The sequence below is a fragment of the Halichoerus grypus genome, chromosome 7 (genome assembly GCF_964656455.1).
Source record: "Halichoerus grypus chromosome 7, mHalGry1.hap1.1, whole genome shotgun sequence".
Taxonomy (NCBI): domain Eukaryota; kingdom Metazoa; phylum Chordata; class Mammalia; order Carnivora; family Phocidae; genus Halichoerus; species Halichoerus grypus.
The window spans coordinates 70,337,791-70,362,126 of record NC_135718.1 but is presented as its reverse complement, the minus strand read 5'-3'; the positions used below and the strand labels follow the sequence as shown (position 1 = coordinate 70,362,126).

The window sequence follows — 24,336 nt, the reverse complement described above, 5'->3', positions numbered from 1 at the left end:
TACCACCAACAGTGTAAGAGGGTTCCCCTTTCTCCACAACCTCTCCAACATTTGTTGTTTCTTTCCCTGTCCATTTTTGCCATTCGAACTGATATAAGGTGGTATCTCAGTGTGGTTTTGATTTGGATTTCCCTGATGGCTAATGATGATGAACATTTTTTCATGTGTCTGTTAGCCATTTGTATGTCTTCTTCAGAGAAGTGTCTGTTCATCTCTTCTGCCCACTTTTTGACTTGATTATTTGTTTTTTGGGTGTTGAGTTTGAGAAGTTCTTTATAGATCTTGGATACCAGCCCTTTATCTGTAGTGTCATTTGCAAATATCTTCTCCCATTCTGTGGGTTGCCTCTTTGTTTTGTTGACTGTTTCCTTTGCTGTGCAGAAGCTTTTTATCTTGATGAAGTCCCAAAAGTTCATTTTTGCTTTTGTTTCACTAGCTTTTGGAGATGTATCTTGAAAGAAGTTGCTGTGGGCGATGTCAAAGAGGTTACTGCCTATGTTCTCTGCTAGGATTTTGATGGATTCCTGTCTCACATTGAGGTCTTTCATCCCCTTTGAGTTTATCTTTGTGAATGGTGTTAGAGAATGGTCGAGTTTCATTCTTCTGCATGGGGCTGTCCAATTTTCCCAGCACCATTTATTGAAGAGACTGTCTTTTTTCCATTGCATGTTTTTTCCTGCTTTGTCAAAGATTATTTGACCATAGAGTTGAGGGTCCATATTTGGGTTCTCTATTCTGTTCCATTGGTCTGTATGTCTTTTTTTGTGCCAGTACCATGCTGTCTTGGTGATCACAGCTTTGTAATATAGCTTGAAATCGGGCAACGTGATGCCCCCAGCTTTGTTTTTCTTTTTCAACATTTCCTTGGCAATTCGGGGTCTTTTCTGATTCCATACAAATTTTAGGATTGTTTGTTCCAGCACTTTGAAAAATGTCATTGGAATTTTGATTGGGATGGCATTGAAGGTATAGATTGCTCTGGGTAGCATAGACATTTTAACAATGTTTATTCTTCCGATCCATGAGCATGGAATATTTTTCCATCTTTTTGTGTCTTCTTCAATTTCTTTCATGAGTGTTTTGTAGTTCCTAGAGTATAGATCCTTTACCTCTTTGGTTAGGTTTATTCCAAGGTATCTTATGGTTTTTGGTGCTATTGTAAATGGAATCATTTCTCTAATTTCTCTTTCTACAGTTGCGTTGTTAGTGTATAAGAAAGCAACTGATTTCTGTGCATTGATTTTGTATCCTGCCACATTACTGAATTGCTGGATGAGTTCTAGTAATTTGGGGGTGGAGTCTTTTGGGTTTTCCACATAAAGTATCATGTCGTCTGCGAAAAGAGAGAGTTTGACTTCTTCTTTGCCAATTTGAATACCTTTTATTGATTTTTGTTGTCTGATTGCTGTTGCTAGGACTTCTAGTACTATGTTGAACAACAGTGGTGAGAGTGGGCACCCTTGACGTGTTCCTGATCTTAAGGGAAAGGCTCTCAGCTTTTCCCCATTGAGGATGATATTCACTGTGGGTTTTTCATAGATGGATTTTACGAGCTTGAGGAATGTTCCCTCTATCCCTATACTCTGGAGAGTTTTAATCAGGAAAGGATGTTGTATTTTGTTAAATGCTTTTTCTGCATCACTTGAGAGGACCATATGGTTCTTCTCCCTCCTCTTATTAATGTGTTCTATCACATTGATTGATTTGTGAACGTTGAACCACCCTTGCATCCCGGGGATAAATCCCACTTGGTCGTGGTGGATGATCCTTTTAATGTGTTGTTGGATACTATTAGCTAGGATTTTGTTGAGGATTTTGGAATCCATATTCATCAGGGATATTGGTCTGAAATTCTCCTTTTTGATGGGGTCTTTGCCTGGTTTGGGGATTAAGGTAATGCTGGCCTCATAGAATGAGTTTGGAAGTTTTCCTTCTGTTTCTATTTTTTGAAACAGCTTCAGTAGAATAGGTATTATTTCTTCTTTGAATGTTTGGTAGAATTCCCCAGGGAATCCATCAGGCCCTGGACTCTTGTTTTTTGGGAGGTTTTTGATCCCTGCTTCAATCTCGTTACTGGTTATTGGCCTATTCAGGTTGTCAATTTCTTCCTTTCAGTCTTGGCAGCTTATAGGTTTCCAGAAAGGCCTCCATTTCATCCAGATTGCTCAGTTTATTGGCATATAGTTGTTGATAATAATTTCTAATAATTGTTTCTATTTCCTTGGTGTTAGTCGTGATCTCTCTCCTTTCATTCATAATTTTATTAATTTGGGTCCTTTCTCTCTTCTTTTGGATAAGTCTGGCCAGTGGTTTATCAATCTTATTAATTCTTTCAAAGAACCAACTTCTGGTTTCATTGATCTGATCTACTGTGTTTCTGGTTTCTAATTCATTGATCTCTTCTCTAATTTTAATTATTTCTCTTCTAATGCGTGGCTTAGGCATCGTTTGTTGCTTTTTCTCTAGGTCTTTAAGGTGTAGAGTTAGTTGGTGAATTCGGGATTTTTCTATTTTTTTGAGTGAGGCTTGGATGGCTATGTATTTCTCCCTTAGGACCGCCTTTGCAGTATCCCATAGGTTTTGGACCGATGTGTTTTCGTTCTCATTGATTTCCATGAATTGTTTAAGTTCTTCTTTGATTTCTTGGTTGACCCAAACATTCTTGAGCAGAGTGGTCTTTAGCTTCCAAGTGTTTGAATTTCTGCCAAAGTTTTTCTTGTGATTGAGTTCCAGTTTTAGAGCATTGTGGTCTGAGAATATGCAGGGAATAATCTCAATCTTTTGGTATCAGTTGAGACCTGATTTGTGACCCAGTATATGGCCTATTCTGGAGAAAGTTCCATGTGCGCTCGAGAAGAATGAGTATTCTGTTGTTTTAGGGTGGAATGTTCTGTAAATATCTATGAGGTCCATCTGGTCTAATGTATCATTCAAAGCTCTTGTTTCCTTGTTGATTTTCTGCTTAGATGATCTGTCCATTGCTGAGAGTGGAGTATTGAGGTCTCCTACAATTAACGTATTGTTATCAATATGACTCTCTATTTTGGTTAACAGTTGGCTTATGTAGATGGCTGCTCCCATGTTGGGGGCATAGATATTTACAATTGTTAGATCTTCTTGTTGGATAGACCCTTTAAGAATGATATAGTGTCCTTCTGTGTCTCTTATTACAGACTTTAGTTTAAAATCTAATTTGTCTGATATAAGAATTGCTACCCCAGCTTTCTTTTGAGGTCCGCTGGCATGGAAGATGGATCTCCATCCCTTCACTTTCAGTCTGGATGTATCTTTAGGTTCAAAATGAGTCTCTTGTAGACAGCATATGGATGGGTCCTGTCTTTTTATCCAGTCTGCAACCCTGTGCCATTTTATGGGAGCGTTTAGGCCATTCACGTTGAGAGTGATTATTGAAAGATATGAATTAATTGTCATCATGTTGCCTGTGAAGACGTTGTTTTTATAGATTGTCCCTGTAAATTTCTGTTGTATATCACTCTTAGGGTCTGTCTCCTTTTATTGAACCCCCTTTAATATTTCTTGCAGGGCCGGCTTAGTGGTCACATATTCGTTCAGCTTCTGCCGGTCGTGGAAGCTCTGCATCTCTCCATCCATTCTAAATGAAAGCCTTGCCGGATAAAGTATTCTTGGCTGCGTGTTCTTCTCATTTAGTACCCTGAATATGTCTTGCCAGGCCTTTCTGGCTTGCCAGGTCTCTGTGGATAGGTCTGACGTTATTCTGATGTTCCTCCCTCTGTACATAAGGAATCTCTTCCCTCTAACTGCCCTTAAGATGGTTTCCTTGGTTCTAAGATTTGCAAGTTTTACTATTACATGCCGGGGTGTTGGCCTGTTTTCCTTGATCTTAGGAGGGGTCCTCTCTGCCTCTAGGACTCGAATGTTTGTTTCATTCCCCAGATTAGGGAAGTTCTCAGCTATGATTTGCTCAAATACATCTTCTAGTTCTCTCTCTCTCTCCACTCCCTCCAGGATTCCAATTATTCTGACATTGGAACGCTTCATGGTGTCACTTATTTCTCTGATTCTATTTTCATGGATTCTGAGTTGTTTTTCCCTGGCCTCCTCTTTTCCCTTTTTATCTATTATATTGTCTTCCAGGTTGCTTATTCTCTCTTCTGTCTCAGTTACCCTAGCTGTTAGATTATCTAGATTGGATTGGATCTCATTGATAGCATTTTTAAATTCTGCCAATTCACCTTTCATTTCTGCCCTTAGAGACTCTATGTTGCCATTAATTGATTTCTCCATTCTAGCCATTGTCTTCACAATTGCTAGCCTGAATGCCATCTCCGACATCTTGGTTATATCTGCATCCATTTGTAAATCTGCAGCATAAGTCATAATCTCTGAGTCTTTTCTGTTTTGGGGGCTCCTCCTCCTAGTCATTCTGTTGATGGGTGTTTGAGGGAATGTATAGAGTCGAAATTATTGACCAGAACCCAAGCAAGATGCACCTGTTTTCTTTTTTTTCTTTTTTTTAAAGATTTTATTTATTTATTTGACAGAGAGAGACACAGCGAGAGAGGGAACACAAGCAGGGGGAGTGGGAGAGGGAGAAGCAGGCCTCCCGCCAAACAGGGAGCCCGATGCGTGGCTCGATCCCAGGACCCTGGGATCATGACCTGAGCCGAAGGCGGATGCTTAACGATTGAGCCACCCAGGCGCCCCAGGATGCACCTGTTTTCTTGGGACCTTAGGGTTGCTGGCCTCTTGTTTTCGCAGCCTGTCTTCTGAGGGAGGGGCCTGCCGCGCTGTTACTCAGGCAACCCTGTTTGGGTGGAGTTGCCCTGCGCCCCTGTGGCGGGGGATGGGCTCAGTGGGATTCAGTCTTTGGGGCTTTTGTTCTCTGGTGCCTTTCCCTGGCAGCATTCCGCGTCTCTTCCTCGAGTCAGAGCAGAAGAGACCGTTTCCAACCCTCTGCCTCAGAGCAGAGAGATCGCAGTCTGTTCTTCAGTGAGGCCTCCAGGCCACACTGTCTCCGTTTGTGTCCGTGCTGCTATAAACTGCAGCGTCCTGGGTTATGCGCCCCTCCGCAGCGCTCCCAGTCTTGCCTCCAGGTCGGGGCATGTCTCTGCCCTTTGTGCTTCTAAAACCGCCAGCCGCTCCCAGTTCACGCGCGCGCGACTCTGCCGATTTGGTTTCCATCCCGGGGGCTGCAGTTCGCGTGCACGGGACTCTGTTGCTCCGGGTTTCCACCCCAGGGGCTGCAGTTAACCCGCGCGACCCCGGCGCTCCGGGTTTCCGTCCCGGGGGCTGCCCTAGAGTCCTTTCCCTGCCGCTACTGGTCTGCGAGTCTGTGCCCGTCCGCATCGCGCGAGGCTGTCACTCACCGGTGATGTAGGATCCCCACGGCCAGGCTCTCTCCCGCTGCCATTTATCCTCCGATATCTGCCCGCAGAATCACGGCTCCCTGCTTCGTACCTCAAAACCAACCGCCTGCGATATTCTGTTTGTAGAGATCCAGATCTTCTTACATCTCAGGCTGGTTTCATGTGCGCTCAGAGTGGTCTGGTAGATATCCAGCTCAATTCCGGGGACCAGCTGAAATAGGGTCCCCTACTCCTCCGCCATCTTTCCCCCCTCGGCTAATACATTTTAAACCTGGAATTAAATTTTCCCTTTTGTTTCCCATTTGTTTTATTGGTTTAGATTTTTTTTCTACAGATAGCTCAGTGTTTCTTATATCAGGCCTCACCAACGACCTACAAAATTGGCGATGAAAATCTTTTTACTCTTGGTAAAATTTAAATATTTATTTCCACATTACATTAAATAACATACCTTTCAAAAATTAAGCCGTTTCAGATCTTTTGTTGAATTCTGATCTTTTATGAGAATTATTTTCACGGCAGTTTCTTGGCCTTAATTAACAGCAGTGTTTTGATAGGAGTAAATTTAATGGTACATTATAATGGAATTGAAGTGTGTTGGTAAGAAAGACTCTTTTTGTTGATCATTATCTTTCTCTGAGAGTACCCATTTTTATGAAATATGTTGGTTTACGTTTCAGAATTGGAACATCTGCTTTTTGTACTTCTGTTATTATGAGGTATATTTATGATAATAACATGTCAGTATGAAACCCTTTCTCTGTTGTTTCTTTTGGTACCTAAAAGCATCTGAGTCAGGATCTGGAAGACTCGTCATGTTCTTCAACACAAGGAAAATTTAACCGAGAGCAGTTTTACAAGTTTATCATTTTCCCTGGCAAGTGGATTAAAGTCTGGTACGATCGACTTACCTTGTTGGCGTTACTTGATCGGTAAGCCGCTGAGCACACAAATGCATGGATGAAAGACACGATGGGGTCATAAGAGTGCACTCGCATGCTTGTAAAAAGAAATTGCCACTTGCTCACGTTCTCTGGGACGTTTTCAAGACGTATACCTTTTGTGCTGCAAACCCAAAGGCGAAGCGGTGAGATCCTGACAACTGGAGACAGTGGGAGATATGAGAATTGGGGAACATGGTTTAGACTTAAGGTTAGCCCTGTGGATGGGGTCATGCATTGGTTTCCTCGTGGCTTCCCACATTTTCGTAGGAAGTCTTGAGGTTCCATGGGTAGCACAGAGCCTGGCCGACTGGACGTGGATGGGGGCGGGGGTGAGGGGGGGACAAGGGCAAATGAAGAGATCCACCAGTTGGAATGTTAGTCTTTCCTTTTAAACCCTTTTACTATTTCTCGCCTCTTCTTTCCATTGATCCAGTGTGGGGTTGGAGAAGTAGTCAGTGGACGGGGAGGGAGATGGGAGAGGGTCCAGTTAGTTAAGGCATGGTGGAGATGGGGCCAGGTCAGAGTCTTCCCATTTCCACCTCTGCCCCCACCCCCCACCCCCACCTCACGGTATACAAAGGACAGGATTTTGATCTTCAGGGGCCATGCAGTTCTGATGGGAGTGTTGGTTTGAAAATCCAAGATGCCTTTACTGACGCCATCATCAGCCAATGCAGAGTTTCACGGTTAAATGCCAGCCAGTGGGGGCAGTGGGAAGGCTGATTCCCTGCCTTGCTGTAGTGGGTCCCCCAGTGACTACTTGTTATAGTAATGTCTTAAATGGTGTGATCATACACTAAAAAACTATAGTCATGCAAAATTACAATAGTAAATTTCAGGACCCACAAGTCAGGGAATGGAGTTCTAATGGTTTTTCTAACAACGCTATGTCACCCCAGGGGCGCACACTTAAGACGAACATTTCAAACGTAACTGAACTAGTCCAAGATAATACATCCTGTTAGATGAGGCAGATTTTTTTTTCTGAAATATTAATTTTATTTTCTGTTAAAAAGGAATTCTTGAAAGTTGGATTACCTTGTGTTAACCCTTCATATTAGAAACAAATATTTCTACAGATTTCTAGGCGTGTTACTTAAATCCACTCAGTGGCAACACATTAACTGAAAATTTAATTAAGGTCTAAGAAAGACTGATGAAGATTATTGCAGTTTTTAAAAGTTTAGAGTTTTATAGTTTTAATCACTTCTGTTGCAGGTCACACTGGGTTTCAAGGCAGTGTTCGGGGATGTGTGGAGACAGCACCACTCCCTTACTCATGGGTCCCTCAACTGGTGTGGGAAGACCCTGTGGATCAGGCCCAGTGCCCAACACTTACTAGTGCTGTGATCTAAGGATGGGTGTGAAACCTCCCTGTGCCTCAGTTTCCTGTCTGTTAAATGGGGATAATCTATATAGGGAGAGATTTCAAGGATTGAATCAAGTTAGCCATAGAAAGTGTTCTTTAAATGCTGTTATTGTTATTATGACCTGGAATTGTCCCAGAACCCAGAAAGAAGAAAAATAAATAAAAATAAAATGAAATCAGGGCAGCCAAAGTAGCTTTTGTCAAGCCCAGACACTAAAATTTAGGCCCTTAATTCGAGAAATCACCCCATCTTCAGAGCCCATATAAGCCGACTTTCAGGCATCTATTAGCACATGAGGGGATATGGTTTTCCAGTTCATTGCCAATTAAGAGGGGAAATAAGACAGCATGAACCCTGAGCTAACAGCAAGGACAGAGGAAGAAAAACCCAAACACTAACCTGGAAAAACCTAGCAGCTTGGGACCTTTGCAAGGAGAGTGTTTTCCCCAAACACAGCTGTGGATCAGAATCACCTGGGAGCTTTGTAAAAATACAGATTCCAAGCATGAGAAGTCAGCCCTTCAGCCTGGCCTTGAGGACAATGTAGGGCTGTATTATGGCACACCTCCCTAGCTCACCTTCTTAGTTAGGACAGCGATGATCGGAAAGGTCTGTTTAAGAAAACAGGAATTTGCACAATAAATTTTACATTTTTTTACTCTAATAGTAAAATTTCAAAAGGCATAAATAAATTACCTTTGATATTCATTGGGGGACATTTGTATTTAAAGCTCCACATGGATTAATGAACTTGAATTGCCAAATTAAGGTTTATAAAGGAAAAGTATGCATAATAAAAAACAAACAGTCAGGGTTGGGCAGGAAGTAGAAGAAATTGGTGAATTACAAGCACCAAAATTGAGCTAATCATCGCTATAAACTCCCATAGCTTAAGGCCTTCTGCTTGATAATTTTCAACTTTACTCTGGAATTCAGGCTGATCTTCCTTGAAAATACTTCCTTCTCTGATCATACCTTCATGGTTCTTATAATTGCAGACCTTACAGTTTGCTTTCGGTTCGGCATTCATTCTCCTCATATATTTTTGGACTTGTCCTTATGCTCCTTTATTTTCTCTCTCCCTTTTTAAAAAAAGATCTATTTATTCATTTTAGAGAGACAGCGCATGGCAGGGAGGGGCAGAGGGAGAGCGAGAATCTCAAGCAGACTCCCTGCTAAGTGCAGAGCTGACGTGGGGCTCAACTCCAGGACCCTGAGATCATGACCTGAGCCGAAATCAAGAGTTGGACGCTTAATGGACTGAGCCACCCAGGCGCCCCTCCTTCATTTTCTCTTATTTTTTATTCTGCTATTACCTCATCTTGCAAAACACATAGGTTTTATTTTCATTTATCTAGTTTTCCGGATTGGCTTCTAAAAGAAAAAGCTGCGCATCTGAGCATCATTTCATTCCTTTGTTCATTCATTCAACAAATTAAAAAGCCCCAAACGCCAAGCACCTGCTCCGTGCGAGGCTCCTCTGCACCGGGTACTGAGGATTAGCACCCTACCCTCACGGAGTTTGAATTCTGCCGCACGAGGGAGACACATGAAAGACACACACAAAGGCCTGAGGTAGAGAAATTTGGGAACGAAGGGACACTCATGTCAGAACAGGTGGTTGCAGAAGCCTTTTCTGAGGTGACGCACGCAGACGGAGATAGAAACGAGAGAAGGACAAGTCAGCCACATGACAAGCTGTGGGGAAAAGCATTCCTGCTCCTCGAATGATCTCGTGGTCATCGTCGTCATCTTGAGAACATGCTCTCATTCTCCCATCCTTAGAAGTCCTCTTGACCCACTCTCCCACCAGCCACTGTCTGGTTTCTCTGTGCTCTTTTGCGGCAGAACTCCGTGAAGAGCTGCCTGTGTTCGTTTGAGGTCTCTCTTTCCCATTCTCTCATAAGCCCATTCCATTCACTCCCTGGACAGACTCCAAGCCTGCCCATGTCAAGGTCACTGTTGACCTCACCATTCTGCCGTCATTTTATGAGACCCATGTGCAGCCTCTGACAGAGTTGATTCTCCTCCTTGGTATGCTTTTCCTCTCCTGGCTTCCAGGACTCAGCCCCCTCTTGGTTTTCCTCCTGTCTTGCTGGTTACTCCTTCATACCATAATCACCTCGGCGGGTAACCTGTGCCTCCTGACCCCTTCATGTAGGAATCCCCAGATGGGGCACACTTGAGAAGTGACCCTTCTTGGTGGGGCTTAGCCTGACCTCCCTGCTGAAAATTACGACAGAGCCCTCCTCAGACGCTCGTACTTCTTCTCACCTTGTTCTATTTTATTTTTTGATTGCACTAATCATCTCCAAATGCTATATAATATACTTTTTTTTTGTGCATATTACATATTTTATGCCACTGCCCACTGGAAAGAAAGTTCCAGAAGTTTCGTTCACTGATGTATTCCAAGTATCTAGAGCGGTGCCAAGCAGTCTTGCATGAACAAACAAATCAATGTCCCTTTGCAAACCAGCTCCCCTTCCCAACTTCTGCCATTGACTCTGCCACGATCCTTTCTTCCCCAGACTGAAATCTTGAAATCATCTTTATTCTTTCAGTCAACCCTTCACTGTACACAGTCCGTTCAAAGTCCTTTCCCCTCTGGTCTGTATTGTGTCTCAAAGCCACATTGCCTTTCCAGCCTCCCAAACTTGACCCTCTTCCAGACCCTCATTACTTCTCCCCTGGAGTGTTGTTTATCCTCGCTCTGCTGTTTCCCCTTTAGTGCATCTTGTGAACCTCTGCCAGATAAATCTTTCTAAAGTACAGCCTTAATCATGACACTCCTTGCCCAGTGAGTAAACTTTTTCACCTGGTATTTAAATAGAGATGCATGAAGAGCCTTGGGAGTGGAATGATGGGGGGCTGGGGCAGAGGAATGGAGTCCTGCTGGAGGAGGATCTGGGGAAATATATTTTTCAGGAATGTTATTTTTCCCCCTAAATAGGAAAAAAGTCTGTTCATTTAATTGAAATTTTAATTTTTTTAAAAGTTCCTAAGCCTTTAGATATTTTTAAGTATACATCAAAATGTTATGAGCACTCTAAAAAATACATAAAGAATTTTATGGACCTGAACTAACAAAATATATTTAGCTCTGTAAGAAGTGCATAGTGGAAAACAAACAAACAAACAAAACCCATAAATTTTCCTTTTTACCAAATATATTTTGATCCCCCCCAGAAATTTTTTTTTTAACTTTAAGTTTGAGCATCATAATATCTGAGTTCTTCACATTTCTATGCATCTTGATTCTGTACATCTCAATTGCCTGATTAAAAAATAGGAAAAAGATATGAACAGACACCTCACCAAAGAAGATATACAGATGGCAAATAAGCATATGTAATGATACTCCACATCATCATTGGGGAATTGCAAATGAAAACAACAGTGAGATATACACACCTATTGGAATGGCCAAATCGAAAACACTGACAGCACCAAATGTGGGCAACGGTATGGAGCAGCAGGAACTCCCATTCATCATTAGTGGGAATGCAAAACGGTAAAGCCATTTTGGGAGATAACTTGGTGGTTTCTTACAAACCAAACATACTCTTACCATATGACCCAGCAATTATGCTCCTTGGTGCAAATGAATTAAAAACTTAGGTTAACACAAAACCCTGCACGTGGTTGTTTATAGAGGTTTTATTCATAGTTGCCAAAATTTAGAAACAAACCAAGATGTACTTTAATAGGTGAATAGATAAACCATGGTACGTCCATATAGTAAAATAGTATTTAGCGATAAAAAGAAATGAGCTATCAAGCCATATAAAGACACAAAGAGGGGCCCCTGCGTGGCTCAGTTGGTTAAGCAGCTGTCTTCCAGCTCAGGTCGTGATCCTGGAGTGCCGGGATCGAGCCCCGTGTTTGCCTCCCTGCTCAGCAGGGAGCCTGCTTCTCCCTCTGCTTCTCACCTTGCTCGCTCTCTCTTGCTCTCTCTCGATCTCTCACACTCTCTCAAATAAATAAATTGGGGCACCTGGGTGGCTCAGTCGTTAAAGCGTCCGCCTTCGGCTCAGATCATGATCCCGGAGTCCTGGGATCGAGCCCCGCGTCGGGCTCCCTGCTCAGTGGGAAGCCTGCTTCTTCCTCTCTCCCTCCCCCTGCTTGTGTTCCCTCTCTCGCTGTCTCTGTCTGTCAAATAAATAAATAAAATCTTTAAAAAAAATTAATTAATTAAAAAAGACACAAAGAAACCTTAAATGCATATTACTAAGTGAAAGAAACTGACCAGGAAAGGCTCCCTGCTGTATGATTCCAATTATCTGACAGTCTGACAAGGAAAATCTGTGGAGATGGCAAAAAGATCCATGACTGCCAGAAGTTGGGGGAAGGCAGGGGTGAATAGGCAGAACAGAGGATATTTAGGGCAGTAAAAATACTCTGCAGGCTACTATAATTGTGGATATATTTCACCATACATTTGTCCAAACCCACAGAATGTATTACACCAAGAATGAACCATAATGTGGACTATGGACTTCGGTTGATAATGATGTGTCACTGTTAGTTGGCTGATTATAACAAATGTACCACCCTGGTGGGGGATGTTAATGGTGGGACAGGGGGTGTGTGTGTGTGTTTGCAGGGAGGGGCTATGTGAGAACTCTTCATACTTTCCCTCAATTTTGCTGTGAATCTGAAACTGCTCTTAAAATAATGTCTATTCATTTACAAAAAAATGCTCACAAGTGCCCACTTGCCAGGAACGAAGTAGACAATAATCCCTTCCTAACAATAATGTATGTACATGAGCAAAAATTGGTGAGGCAAAAAATATGCTCAGAATTCTTGGGAATGACCCATCTACGCTCCTGAACTTGCAGTCGACACCATATTCCCTTACTCCATTTCAGCCTCTTCCTCCCATCACTATGCCCGGCATGTTGTCCTTCCATAGAAGTCTTTCACCTCTAAAGTCATAATCCCACCTCAAATGTTGCCCAGCCATCCCGAGCACTTGACCCAACCACTTGCTCTCATCTAGCAGCTTCTCCTATCTTCATTGCCTCCCCATCCTACTTAGCCTCCAAGATCCAGCATTCATCCCTTTGTCTCAGCATCTTCAAGCTCCCTTACTTGTCTCCCTTCCCACTCAGTGACAACACCCCTCTCTGGATGAGCCCAGAGGTCCCTCAAGAGAACACCACCCAGGGAGACTGTGGTCATGACACACCTCAGTCAGACCCTCTGCATGTTAGCTCTCTGGCTGGAGCTCTCCTGGCTCTGGAAACTGGGAAGCAAATTCTGGCTGCAGAGCTTGTATCTGGAAAGGATTTCCTGCTTTAGCCAGGTGTTAATGCACTTCCTCCCCTCCCCCCATCGAAAGGAACCAGCGCAGCTCTTTGTCTGAAACGCATTTCACGTAGCGGACAGAATAGTTAACTGTTTTCCCCAGGAGGCCCAGTTTAGTGATAACGGAGACTCAGTGGAATTATATTTCATTTATTTCAATAATAGGAAACTGGGGTTAAAATATGGATTTTGCTTATAAAATACAGGGAGAATGGAAGGAAGGAAGGAAGGAAGGAAAGAAGGAAAGAAGGAAGGAAGGAAAGAAGGAAGGAAGGAAGGAAAGAAGGAAAAGAAACCTTAAAATTTTGTTACCAAATATAAAGGCATGCTTAAGGCGACTACTCTGCTGTCACTGTGTTCAGGTATTATCTTTAGAAATAGGCTTACCTTTTATCTCCTTTGTTTTCATTTGTTTATTTTACACAGAACGGAAGATGTCAAGGAAAATGTGCTGGCAGTTCTACTCATTGTCCTGGTTTCCCTCCTCGGATTTCTGACATTGAACCAAGGCTTTTGCAAGGACATGTGGGTGCTCCTCTTCTGCCTTGTCATGGCCAGCTGCCAGTATTCCCTGTTAAAGGCAAGACCACCTCTAATTCTTACCATCACTAATGTACCCTTGAAATCATGAGATGATGACACAGAGACCTCTGATTTCTGTTCTAGAGCGTTCAGCCTGACCCCGCCTCGCCAATCCACGTAAGTTTCAAATAACGGGCAAGTAGCTTATCTTGTCTGCTTGTGTTAAAGATAGAGGAACAAAACCTATTCAAAAGGCAAAATATATATCAATGTACGTATAGTGAATATATAAATAGAAATATGAATGCATGATTGCCAAATTCGGGCTAGATCTGAGAGCGTGGTGTGGGTGGTAGTCGGGGGGCAAAGGGGGGTAACAGGATGCAGAGGGTCTTTTCTATCCCACTGGCCTCACGTCAGGGCCAACCGTGCAGCCCAGGGGGGGACGACTGGTCTCTACAGTCAGACTGCCTGCTTCTGTTTCCCGGTTCCTCCGCTGAATGTTGGACCCTGAGCAGGATATGTGTACTTGCCCTGTCTCTGTTTCTCTGCATGTCAACAAGGATAATGAAAATGCCTCTAGGGATTGAATAAGATGTTGCTGAGTGAGTGGGAGCTAGCATTCCTGGTAACATCATTGTGTAAGCACTAGTCATTATGCTCTTTACATGAAGCTGATCTCCTGTTCCACCTTTGCAAGAGTATTGTTACTTTTCATCCACATAACTTTGGGCTAACTTAGAGCGGAGCCTCTGGGCTCACCATACTGATCTGTTGGTGCTCCCGCGTCCTTCTATGAGCATGGTTTCCACTGACCCAGCTGCCCTGCACCTGCGGGGTGCCGGGGGACGGGGTCTGGCACGGTCCCTGCAGGTACCCCGGCTGCACGCCTTTGTGCCGAGCCCTTGCCTGGCGGACTTCTCAGCTCTTTGAGGACCTTCTTTCCTTTGTTATGGTGAGCTGTGCCCCCCACCCCCCCGCCCCGAAACCCTTCCAGAGAAAGAAAGCTTGATCTTTCCTCCATTGTGCTTTTAAAAAATTCATATCCAGGATTTAGGAATGCTTTTAAATCTGTGATAGCTCATGTTTAGCTCATAGTAATTAAGAAAAGCTTATAATTGGACGATCACATGGCATATGTTGCTATCTTGTTAAATTCCTCTGTTCCCCATAATTGGTTTACATATAATACATCTTCTTTTATTCCAGAGTCTGAATGTCAAGATAAGTAGAAGCAGCATAATTAGGGTATTAAGATGTATTGTTGTGATTATCATCAGAAATCTGGGTTAGGTGGTGTGTGCAGAGATGGGGAGCTCTGAAGTCTCTTTGCTCAAGCCCACACTGGATGCCGCATCCTCCTCCATCTGCTTCAGGAAATAAAACCTCCTTTCTAGTAATGGCACTTCAGTGTCACCGCTTTCTTGGGTGACTTGGGGGAGGGGTGTTAGATGCTATTAAACACTCATTTCCTGCAGGTACCTTCTGCAATAATGCAGAACATGCTAGGAGAGGTGATGGTGAGGACAACTGCGCAATCCCCGTGGATTTGTCGTGGCTGGTAGCAGCCCCCCTCTGTCATTGCTCTAAACTGGAGTTATAGTGCGTCAAGTGGTCTAGCTCCTAGAGGGCCCGGTCAAGCAGCTATCCCTGTATGTGAGCCAGCATGTGCACAGTCAGGGAGTATCTAGAAATGACTTCTCTTACTGTCGTAATCAGACATGTGTTTATTAATTTGCTCACACAGGTTTCTCAGTAGAGTAGCCCCCAATTTGGATTGCCAGTTTGCTCACAGTTCTAGTGGGAAGAGAAAAATAGGGAGCTACACAATGTTTCCTCTTGCCATCTGCCTGAGCCAGGTGGGCATTGAGAAGGCGGGTGCACCATCTCCAGATTATAAATGTGAAAACCTCAGAAAGGAGGTGGTCAGGGGAGCAAACCAAGTCTGGGCACAGAGGCGGCTCTCAGGCCTGCCGCCAACTCTAGCCCTGGGCATCACGTGATGCTTTTCGAAACTACGCTGCTTTGGCTGCTTTATACGTTGCCGGGGAGGGGTTTTTACCAAATTCAGTCAATTCTTGCTCTTAGAGCAATTGGCTGATATTTCTTCTTTGTTTCCTTCCAGAGCACACAGGTGGCGAATTTTGAGCCAGCCGTTCAAACCAGAAGATAGCAAAAATACAAACACTCTGTATATTTCAGATATAAATGCAGGATTAATGATGTGCTAATAGATACGGTACAACAGACCCTGGGCCTGACAGAAATGCATCTGGTTATAAAAGAACACTTTTATAGGAGAGCTTAAAAAATTGATGGTTTGGGTGGATACTGACAGCATTTGAGGATCAGAGACTCGCAATATAATAATGGATGATGAGGCTTTTCACTGACTTATCCAGATCTATACACGGGTCTAACCAACAGTAACCACTGATGATCACCCAGAAAGCAAAGTTCAGTAGGATATCTTTTTTTTTTTTTAAAGATTTTATTTATTTATTTGACAGAGAGAGACACAGCGAGAGAGGGAACACAAGCAGGGGGAGTGGGAGAGGGAGAAGCAGGCTTCCTGCAGAGCAGGGAACCCAGTGCAGGGCCCGATCCCAGGACCTTGGGATCACGACCTGAGCCGAAGGCAGACGCTTAACAACTGAGCCACCCAGGCGCCCCAGTTCAGTAGGATATCTAAGAGGCAGCAAAAAATGGGCATGTCCTGCACAGAGCCAGACTCAGGTGCCTTTTCCAGCACCTGCAGGGATTCTGAGTGGGTCTGGCTGGGGCAGCACCTGGGAATCTCCACACCCCCCGCCGCCAGGTGATGATAATGGTGGTGATTTCAGATGCCACATGAGCAACCCTGGGGTGGTGTGCAGGTTTGGGGATTTGAATCCAGCCTTACCATGTACAAACCCAGAGATCTTGGGCAAGTTATTTCTATGTATCTCAGGTTTTTCACCTGTAAAAGAGGAAATCATGAAACAGGATTGTAAGGGGATTGAACAAGAAGATACTGTAGTCAAGTGCTCAGCATAGTACCTGGTACTATGGAAGCACTTGACAAATCTTAGCAGTTTTTTGTGGGTAAAATATGGATAATAAGAGCAACCTCAGTTGGATTTGGTAAAGAGTGAATTGGACAATATATATAATGAGGCCAGCACTGGGCCTATAATATAGTAAGTTTCCTGTTTCCTTGCTCATGGTACAAACTCCAAAGAGCAAGGGCTATAACTTGTTATGTGTTCTATTCAATCAATTCTGGCTACTATACAGTGAAGACATTTGGTACCATTTCCTGTTATTTTAAAAATCACTGGGAATGATTTTTTTAAAAAGATTTTATTTATTTATTTGAGAGAGAGAGAGAGAGCATGAGTGGGGCAGAGGGAGAAGCAGACTCCCCACTGAGCAGGGAGCCCGATGCGGGGCTCCATCCCAGGACCCTGAGATCATGACCTGAGCCGAAGGCAGACGCTTAACTGACTGAGCCACCCACGTGCCTGGGGAATGATTTTTGTAAATATACTTTTTATTTTAGAACAGTTTTAGATTCACAGAATATTTGGGAAGATAGTACAGAGAGTTCCCATATACCCCACACATTTATCACAACTAGTGAGCTAATATTGATACATTATTAGTAACTAAAATCCATATTTTACTCAGATTTTCTTAGTTTTAACCTAATGTTCCTTTTCTGCTTGAGGATCCAGGATACCACATTGCATTTAGTTATCGTGACAGCTTCTCAGACTTTCCTTATTTTTTGATGATCTTGACAGTTTTGGGGAGTATTATTGGTCAGGGATTTTGTAGCCCACCCCTCAGCTGGGATTTATCTGATGTCTATCTTATGATTAGACTGGGGTTGTACAACTGTGGGAGCAAGACCATAGAGGGGAAGAGCCATTTTCATCATGTCATGTTGAGGGTACATACTGTCTACGTGACTTACCACTGATCCCCTAGTGTTTATCAGAGGAATGATTTTGAATGACATACAAAAATTTTCTCAATCCTCAGTCCTAGAAATAAGAAGGTCAACTTAGTCTTTAGTGGCTCTTGATTGAAAATGAAATTATGTTTATCTCTTCAGTCGGGTATTTACTTTGCTCCAAAAAAAGTGTTCTTTAAAGCCTGCGCCACTCCAAATGGCCTTCTTTGAATTCTTATCTACTGAATTTCTGCCATGAGATAGGGGCGGAACTTAGGTCACCACCCTCCCGTCTGTCTTTTACTGCCGCGGAGGGAAGTGCTGAGGCAGTGGGCAAATGTGTAAGGTAGGTGGGGGCAGAGCGGACGGCACCTTGGCCCCCACTCTGAGGGTACTGTCTCGGGCACTTCACTGCCCCCTTGGTTGGACAACATAATCAACCCATTTGTCAAAATTCACAGACCTGAAAGCTAGCAAGTTGGCCCTGAAATACATCGTTCTGTGAAATGAAATTGTGAACTATATGAAATTATAAACTGAGCTTACAGAAACTCATTTGCCTGTGCCTTTTCAATTTTTAAAGTAGCTGGTCAGATTTCCACCGTATTTAAATAGAAGTAGCATTTTAACAGTCAGCTGACAGGAATTATTTGGCCTTTTGGTTGCTGCTTATCTCCTCTACTGCCTTCTCTGGAATGTTTTGGGTTCTCCTCTACACCCCAGGTGGGAGTCACAGACTACTCACCTGCTCAGGTTTTCCTGGGGCTCTGCTCTCTGTAGGGCAGAGGGTGCCCACCCCGCAGCGTTCCTCCTTTCGCTCCACACACAGGGGTGATTGAAACGTATCGTTAAAAACGCTCAGATGACTCTAAACGGCAGCTGAGTTGCTAATGCTAGAGTAAAAAAGAACTCATCAACAGGCACGGAGAGATGAGATCCGAGTAAACGAACCTGCACCATCGCAAGAAACTATGAAACAGCCATTCCTATGTTAGCGATGGGGGTTCAGCGTCCCTAACACAGTGTCCCAGAGCGGTGGACGGGACGTGGGGTTATGGTTCTCCCCGCTCTCCACGCTCCAGAGCTCTCTTAGGAAAAGTCAACACCCCAAAGCTATTGCTAATGCTTTCCCCCACACTCTATATTTGCTTCGCAGAATGTGTTTAAAGAATGATTATGAATGAAATTCGGTGAAGTCAGGCTGAGTCCTTGGGCCTGGGAGGCCCCAGTGGCGAATACTCTCCTCTTCCTGGTTGTTGCTGGGAGCCGGGATGTAGTGGCCAGCGCCCAGGTGCCAAATCCTTGCTCGGCCACACTGCTTCCTGCCCGGGAAGCCGGGGGCAGATTTCTTAATTTGGCAAAAACTTAAGGCATAAAACGTATGCCTCAGTTTACTCGTAGCAGAATGAGAATAATAAATACTTCTTAGCGCTGTACCGAGGATTAACCATGTGGGTAGCATGGGGCCTGGCGTGAGATAAATTCACAGCCGCCAGCAAAAATCCCGGGCCCCTGAACATGGCTGGAGGAGCAGGTGTCAGCCTCCACAGGTATGAGGGGGCCCTTTGCTGCCCTGCGGACCGAGGAAGCAGAGGACACCCACGGGCCGAGAGCCTGGAGCTGGCACCTGCGGCCGGCTGAGATGGGCTGGTGTTCACAGCCTGGCTTTCCTCACTGCCGAGGCCCAGTGCACTCCAGATTCTCTGAGCCCCCATCTTCCTTAGAATAAACACCTTTTATTTTTTCCTTAACAAGTTTGAAGCATTCAACCAGCCTGATGTCTTGATAAGAGGAGAATTCTAATGGCCTCGTCCCTTAGCCACATGCACCCCCACTCTCCAGAGGGGGGGGGTTTCTGGAGGTGTAGATAGACTCTTTCACCTCACCCTTCTGCTGCACTGCTCCCAAAGCGGGGCGGTGACCTTGTATGTGTGGCGGGGGCTGATGGGGAATCCAGCTGCACATGCGGACAGCCTCCAAGATGCCCCACAGCTGAAGCTGGGCGCGCTCCCCCGGGGTATTTTAAAGTTGAAATCACACGGGAAATAGTTGGATGAGTTGTAAAAAAAAGACTGATCAGACTTCACCTGGAGGAGCAAGTGGAATTTTCCTACTGGAAAAAAGAAACATCAGTCTCAGGGGTCTGATGGTTGATTCATATGTGAAAGAATTGGGGAGCAGGGGAATGAATATTTTTAGTAGGCGTTCTTAGGAATCAAGGAAAATAAAAGTGACATCTATGCCACACATTAGTGATATGCTTAGAATGGTTTAGGGGCCCAAAACATAGAATGGGAAGTGAAGCGAAGCTTTGGCATGATGATGAGAGCAGGCTCTTTGTCAGGGAGCCAGCCTTAAGTTTTGTCTCATAAATTACAATTACGAAGGGAGCGTTCCCCTGCCCATAAATAAACTTTGACTTGGCAGATTTAAGATGATATCACAAACTTGTTCAAGACCAGACTTTCAATTCCTAGAAAATGTATTTTTAACCTTTTAGGAAAAGGAAGAATCAGGGCAAGTGGGAGGCAGCTCTTTAATTTTATATCCTAAACGGTGTCACTTTGAGGAATGTCTCATATGTTTGTGTATTTGTATATTAAGTAGCTGTCTATACCAACCAAGTTAGTTTGCTTTTCACTTGATAAGAAATGCATTAAGATTTCACTTAGGCTTTAGTTTCAATTTTTTTTTTAATGCAGAAAAAGTATTCCCATACCCACTAATCTATGACCCAGTTGGATTCAAAAGGAAATTTCTGAAGAGTGCAAATATTCCTTTCAAGACTGAGTCTGGACTCAGGGCCAAACATAGCCAGTCCCCATGGACAGCCTGTGTTTTCCTTCCTATTAAAAGATGGTCTCAGAATAGGACCATTCTATTATAGAAGCAGTGGCAATTTAAATTGCATTTCTAAATATAACTATGTTCAAGGCAGTGACTTTAAATATTCACATGTGAACCCATATCACTTTAATCTTTACTTTTTATACCCAAAGTAGTTCATGAATTGCAAAGAATATTCTGCCCCTAATTCATTTTTGTTGGTTTTTTGAACTTTATGAATTGTGCTTTGGTTTGTGACATATAAATTCTTCATTGGCTTTTGCCCTGGAAAGTTTGGTGTTATATCTTTTCCTTAATTTTTCTATTTAAGGAAAAGAATAAAAATGTTTCTACTTCTCCTCATAACAATATTTTGAGGGCTAAGATGAGATCTGTTAAGTTTTTGGTCTTCCTCAAAGGAAAATGTATATAACTGGTGACTTTTTAAAAATTGGATTATTCCTCCTGTGCTACACTAAGATGTTTTATGCAATCTCTGCGGGTATAACTTTGCACCTGTATTAGCTTGCTTTTTAAGACAAGGAAATCAAAGCCCACCACTTATAATTTTGTTTCTTATTAATAGCAGGGCTCAAGTTAGACCATGTAGAGCAAATAATGGTTTATCTTCGTTTTACCCTTGAAATGAACAATACAAATGGATGTTTCACTATTAGGGACGCATTGAATTAGATCTAGATTGTATCTAAGGGTGGTAATTAAATTTTCGGCTAAATCTTGTTGAGTCTGAGAGGCATAACATTCTTTTTTATATTCTTGTTCTTAATTGTCAGAATAAGTATCAGAGTTTTTTTTTTCTTTTCCTGGTGTTTTGTATATACGAGTTATGGAGGGAGAGGGGGGAGAATGTGATTTATGTTATAAGTTGTGTGATATGATATGATATGATATGATATGATATGATATGATATGATGTGAATTACTGACTATGAAGCTTTTGTTAATCAAAATAATAGGTACCATTCAGAAATTGTGTTTTTTTCTAGGGACACAACCAAATCATAACATACAGCAGACCAATCTATTTTTGTGTGCTGTGTGGCCTCATTTTGCTTCTTAATACAGGGGCCAAAGCCCGGCACCCTCCCACTTACGTTGTCTATGGCCTGAAGCTCTTCTCTCCAAGGTCCCTCCAGTCAGCTAGGGACCTCTTAATAGGTGAGTGAATTTGGGGGTTGTGGGGAAGAACATAGAGGAGGGTGGATATGTCTCCCCTTTATATTCTGAATCACTAGCGGGAGAAACCTCCTTATGTGATTACTGGATGAAGAGATGTGCATTTCTCTTTTGGCTTGTACACCTTCAGAAGATGGTCTGGGAGCTGGAGCCCTACACCATCCAACAGCAGAATTATTTTAAAGGATTGTGGTATCCATGACCAAGAAGTAGTAACGTTGTAGTATATGAAGACTGGTTGCTCTGGTGCCTGGTTTGGGGCGTCAGGGGGCTCCCCAGGGTGGGGGTGGCAGCTACGGCCCCACCCGCGTGGCACAGACACTCCGACAATGCCCAAGGGTGCATGGTTCTCAGTCCAGGTAGAGTCCCAGCCTGTCACTGGTCCACTTGGTGCACCTTAAGGTCTAGGCGGTGTTTCATGTAAAATGCTCTGTTTACACAGGTAACCTGCCCAGGGTCATGGTTCGGCACCTGGCTGTTTGAATTCCAGCTCTGCCACTTTGCTAGTTGTGTGACCTTGAGAAAAAATTCAACAGTAATATGGGGACAAAAATAGTACCCACTTCAGAGGTCAGTGCAAGTGAGTTAGTACATTTAAACCTATGAACCAGTGCCGGGCACCAGGTATTAGCTATTATTATTATTATTATTATTATTATTATTATTATTATTATGTGGCAAGGCTGCCCCAGTGTTGCCTGCAGCTCTGAAGACGTGACTGCTCTGAGAATCCTAGTCATGACATCCCAAGGTTGACATGCACGCCAACCTGTGATTGGCTGTGATCACGTTGTGCAAATGAGTTGATAAAGGGCACCAGCCGCTGGATCTACCGCTTGCCAGTTGGATATCTTACTCAAGAGGAGCTTTTCAAAGCCATAGGTCCCATATCATTCTTTCTCTGGCCCCCATGACAACTTCCTGAGCCTCTCCAGTGGGACTGAGAAGGGCCCCCAGATATGGCATATCTTTGTGTTCCTTGTAGGAGAAAACCATGGTAGACATTCCACCCTCTGACTCTCCTTCCAAACCAAATCTCCCCATTCCTCTTCCTACTGTATTGGCAGCAAACTATTCACTCCCCCGTATGCAGCCCCCCACAAGCCAACCTTTGTCTGTGTCCTCAATATCTCTCTTCCTATTACATCATGTGAGGGGCCGAGTAGCTTCTTAATAGCGAAGGGTCAGGCACCATGTTTAGAGAATCTCTGAGCTCAAGTAGGAAACAGAAACATATTGGGGGGAAAAAAAGAACTGATCCCATGATTAGATTCCCAGGCAGTGCTTCTTGCCCAAGAATATTTGCTTCTACCCTTTCTGATATTTTTCAGTTTACTTTTTTATATTACTTGAAGTTCCTTCAGTTGGAACACACACACACACACTCCCATGCACACACACACCCCAAGAAAGACTTTCAGATACTTTTACCTTCTTATAAAGGAGCTCACCCATCTCCCTCCTGAGATTAGCTGCAAGGAAAGAGAGCTTGAGGAGACACAGATGCCCAGGCACAGTTGTGCATGCTGGAGACCATCCTTTCCTGCTGTCTTCTTGCAGATAGTAGTGCTGGAGTCCAGAGCTCAAGGGCCCACGAGGGTCTGGGGATTAGCAGTGGAGAGGGCAGGAAAGCATTTTGGAAAGTGTTCGAGAAACATGTGTCCATGTCAAAATGTTGCCTCTGCTCTCTGCAGTGCACGCTCAATCTTGGGTACCCCATGACCATCTTTTCCCAGGTTCTCGAGCATGGGTTAGTGTTCCTAGACCTGGAGCCCTGACTACCTTGGCGCCTCCTCATCTCATCCTCATGCCTCATGTTCCTGTTCTGCGGCACCCCTGACCCCTTTGACCAAGCTAGTTGATGGCCCATTTCCCCTAAGCTTGGCCCCATCTTCTGTCCCCCCATAACCCATACTTTCCATAGCGCCAGACCCATTTCATAGTGGTCTGCTTCACTTGTGATTGTTTGACTAATGTCTGTGCCCTCGCTAGCCTGTGTCGTGCTGGGTAAGTGCAAGGCAGAGCCCAAGCCTCCTTTCTCATACCAAATCCCTGGCACCCCGTGCTGTGTCTGGTAAATATAGGCACTGAAGAAATGTTTGTTGAGTGGATGAACTGTGAACACTAGTGTGCTTTAAGTATTAAGGAAATTAATGTATGGGTGAACTTTTGGAATACTCATTCATAGATCAGGGAAAGCTCACCATCATTCTCAGACTGTTCACCTCGGCCCTTACAGTAAGTAGGGACCTAATACACACCTATTGATGATTTGGAGAACAAGGAAGAAAAGCATGACATACATTCCATTTAGAAATTGTTTTTCTGTACACGGGTGTCTTTCATTTCTCTTTTTCTTTAATTTGCTACTATAAATGAGCCAATGCCACTGAATACATATAGTTATCTTGGCATAGCAGATTTGCTGTGGCATCAGAAGGTGAAATGTTATTAGGGCTCAAAAAGTAAGACCTTAATGTACTCGGTAAAAGCCCGAGGTCTTGCTTTTAGCAGAAACCCTTGTTCTAAAATAAGCTACTGGCTGTGTGTATTCTCATTTTATTTTTTTCGAACCAATTCCATGGAGGAGTGGAGATGGGGCGGGGAATATGGCCTTCCTTATCTTTCTATCTGGAATTCCCTTTTCCTCATTAAAGCTTTTCTTTAAGAGATATTTTTGTCTGCTTGTCAACGGTAACAAGTAAAAATAGTGATAAATAATCTAGCAAGCCAACTAAATGACTTCTGGGATAAAGAAAAATGGAAAAAGAGAACAATAGCAATCCCCATGGAGTGAATGTGTTAAACACACTAATTTGCACTGAGCAGGAAAAGACTGTGGAAAAAATTTAGAGCAATTAGGAATGGGAGGAAGGCCA

General features: G+C 43.6%; 1 protein-coding gene across 1 annotated transcript in view; it reads left to right on the top strand.

Moving 5' to 3' along the window:
- PCNX2 (pecanex 2) overlaps window positions 1-24,336 on the top strand; it is a 304,655-nt gene that overhangs the window by 71,905 nt on the left and 208,414 nt on the right. Inside the window, exons 10-13 of the mRNA XM_036102955.2 lie at window positions 6,135-6,280; window positions 13,402-13,555; window positions 13,642-13,674; window positions 21,268-21,439. Coding sequence (XP_035958848.2) covers window positions 6,135-6,280; window positions 13,402-13,555; window positions 13,642-13,674; window positions 21,268-21,439 — 505 coding nt within the window. The remainder of the gene's footprint in view (window positions 1-6,134; window positions 6,281-13,401; window positions 13,556-13,641; window positions 13,675-21,267; window positions 21,440-24,336) is intronic.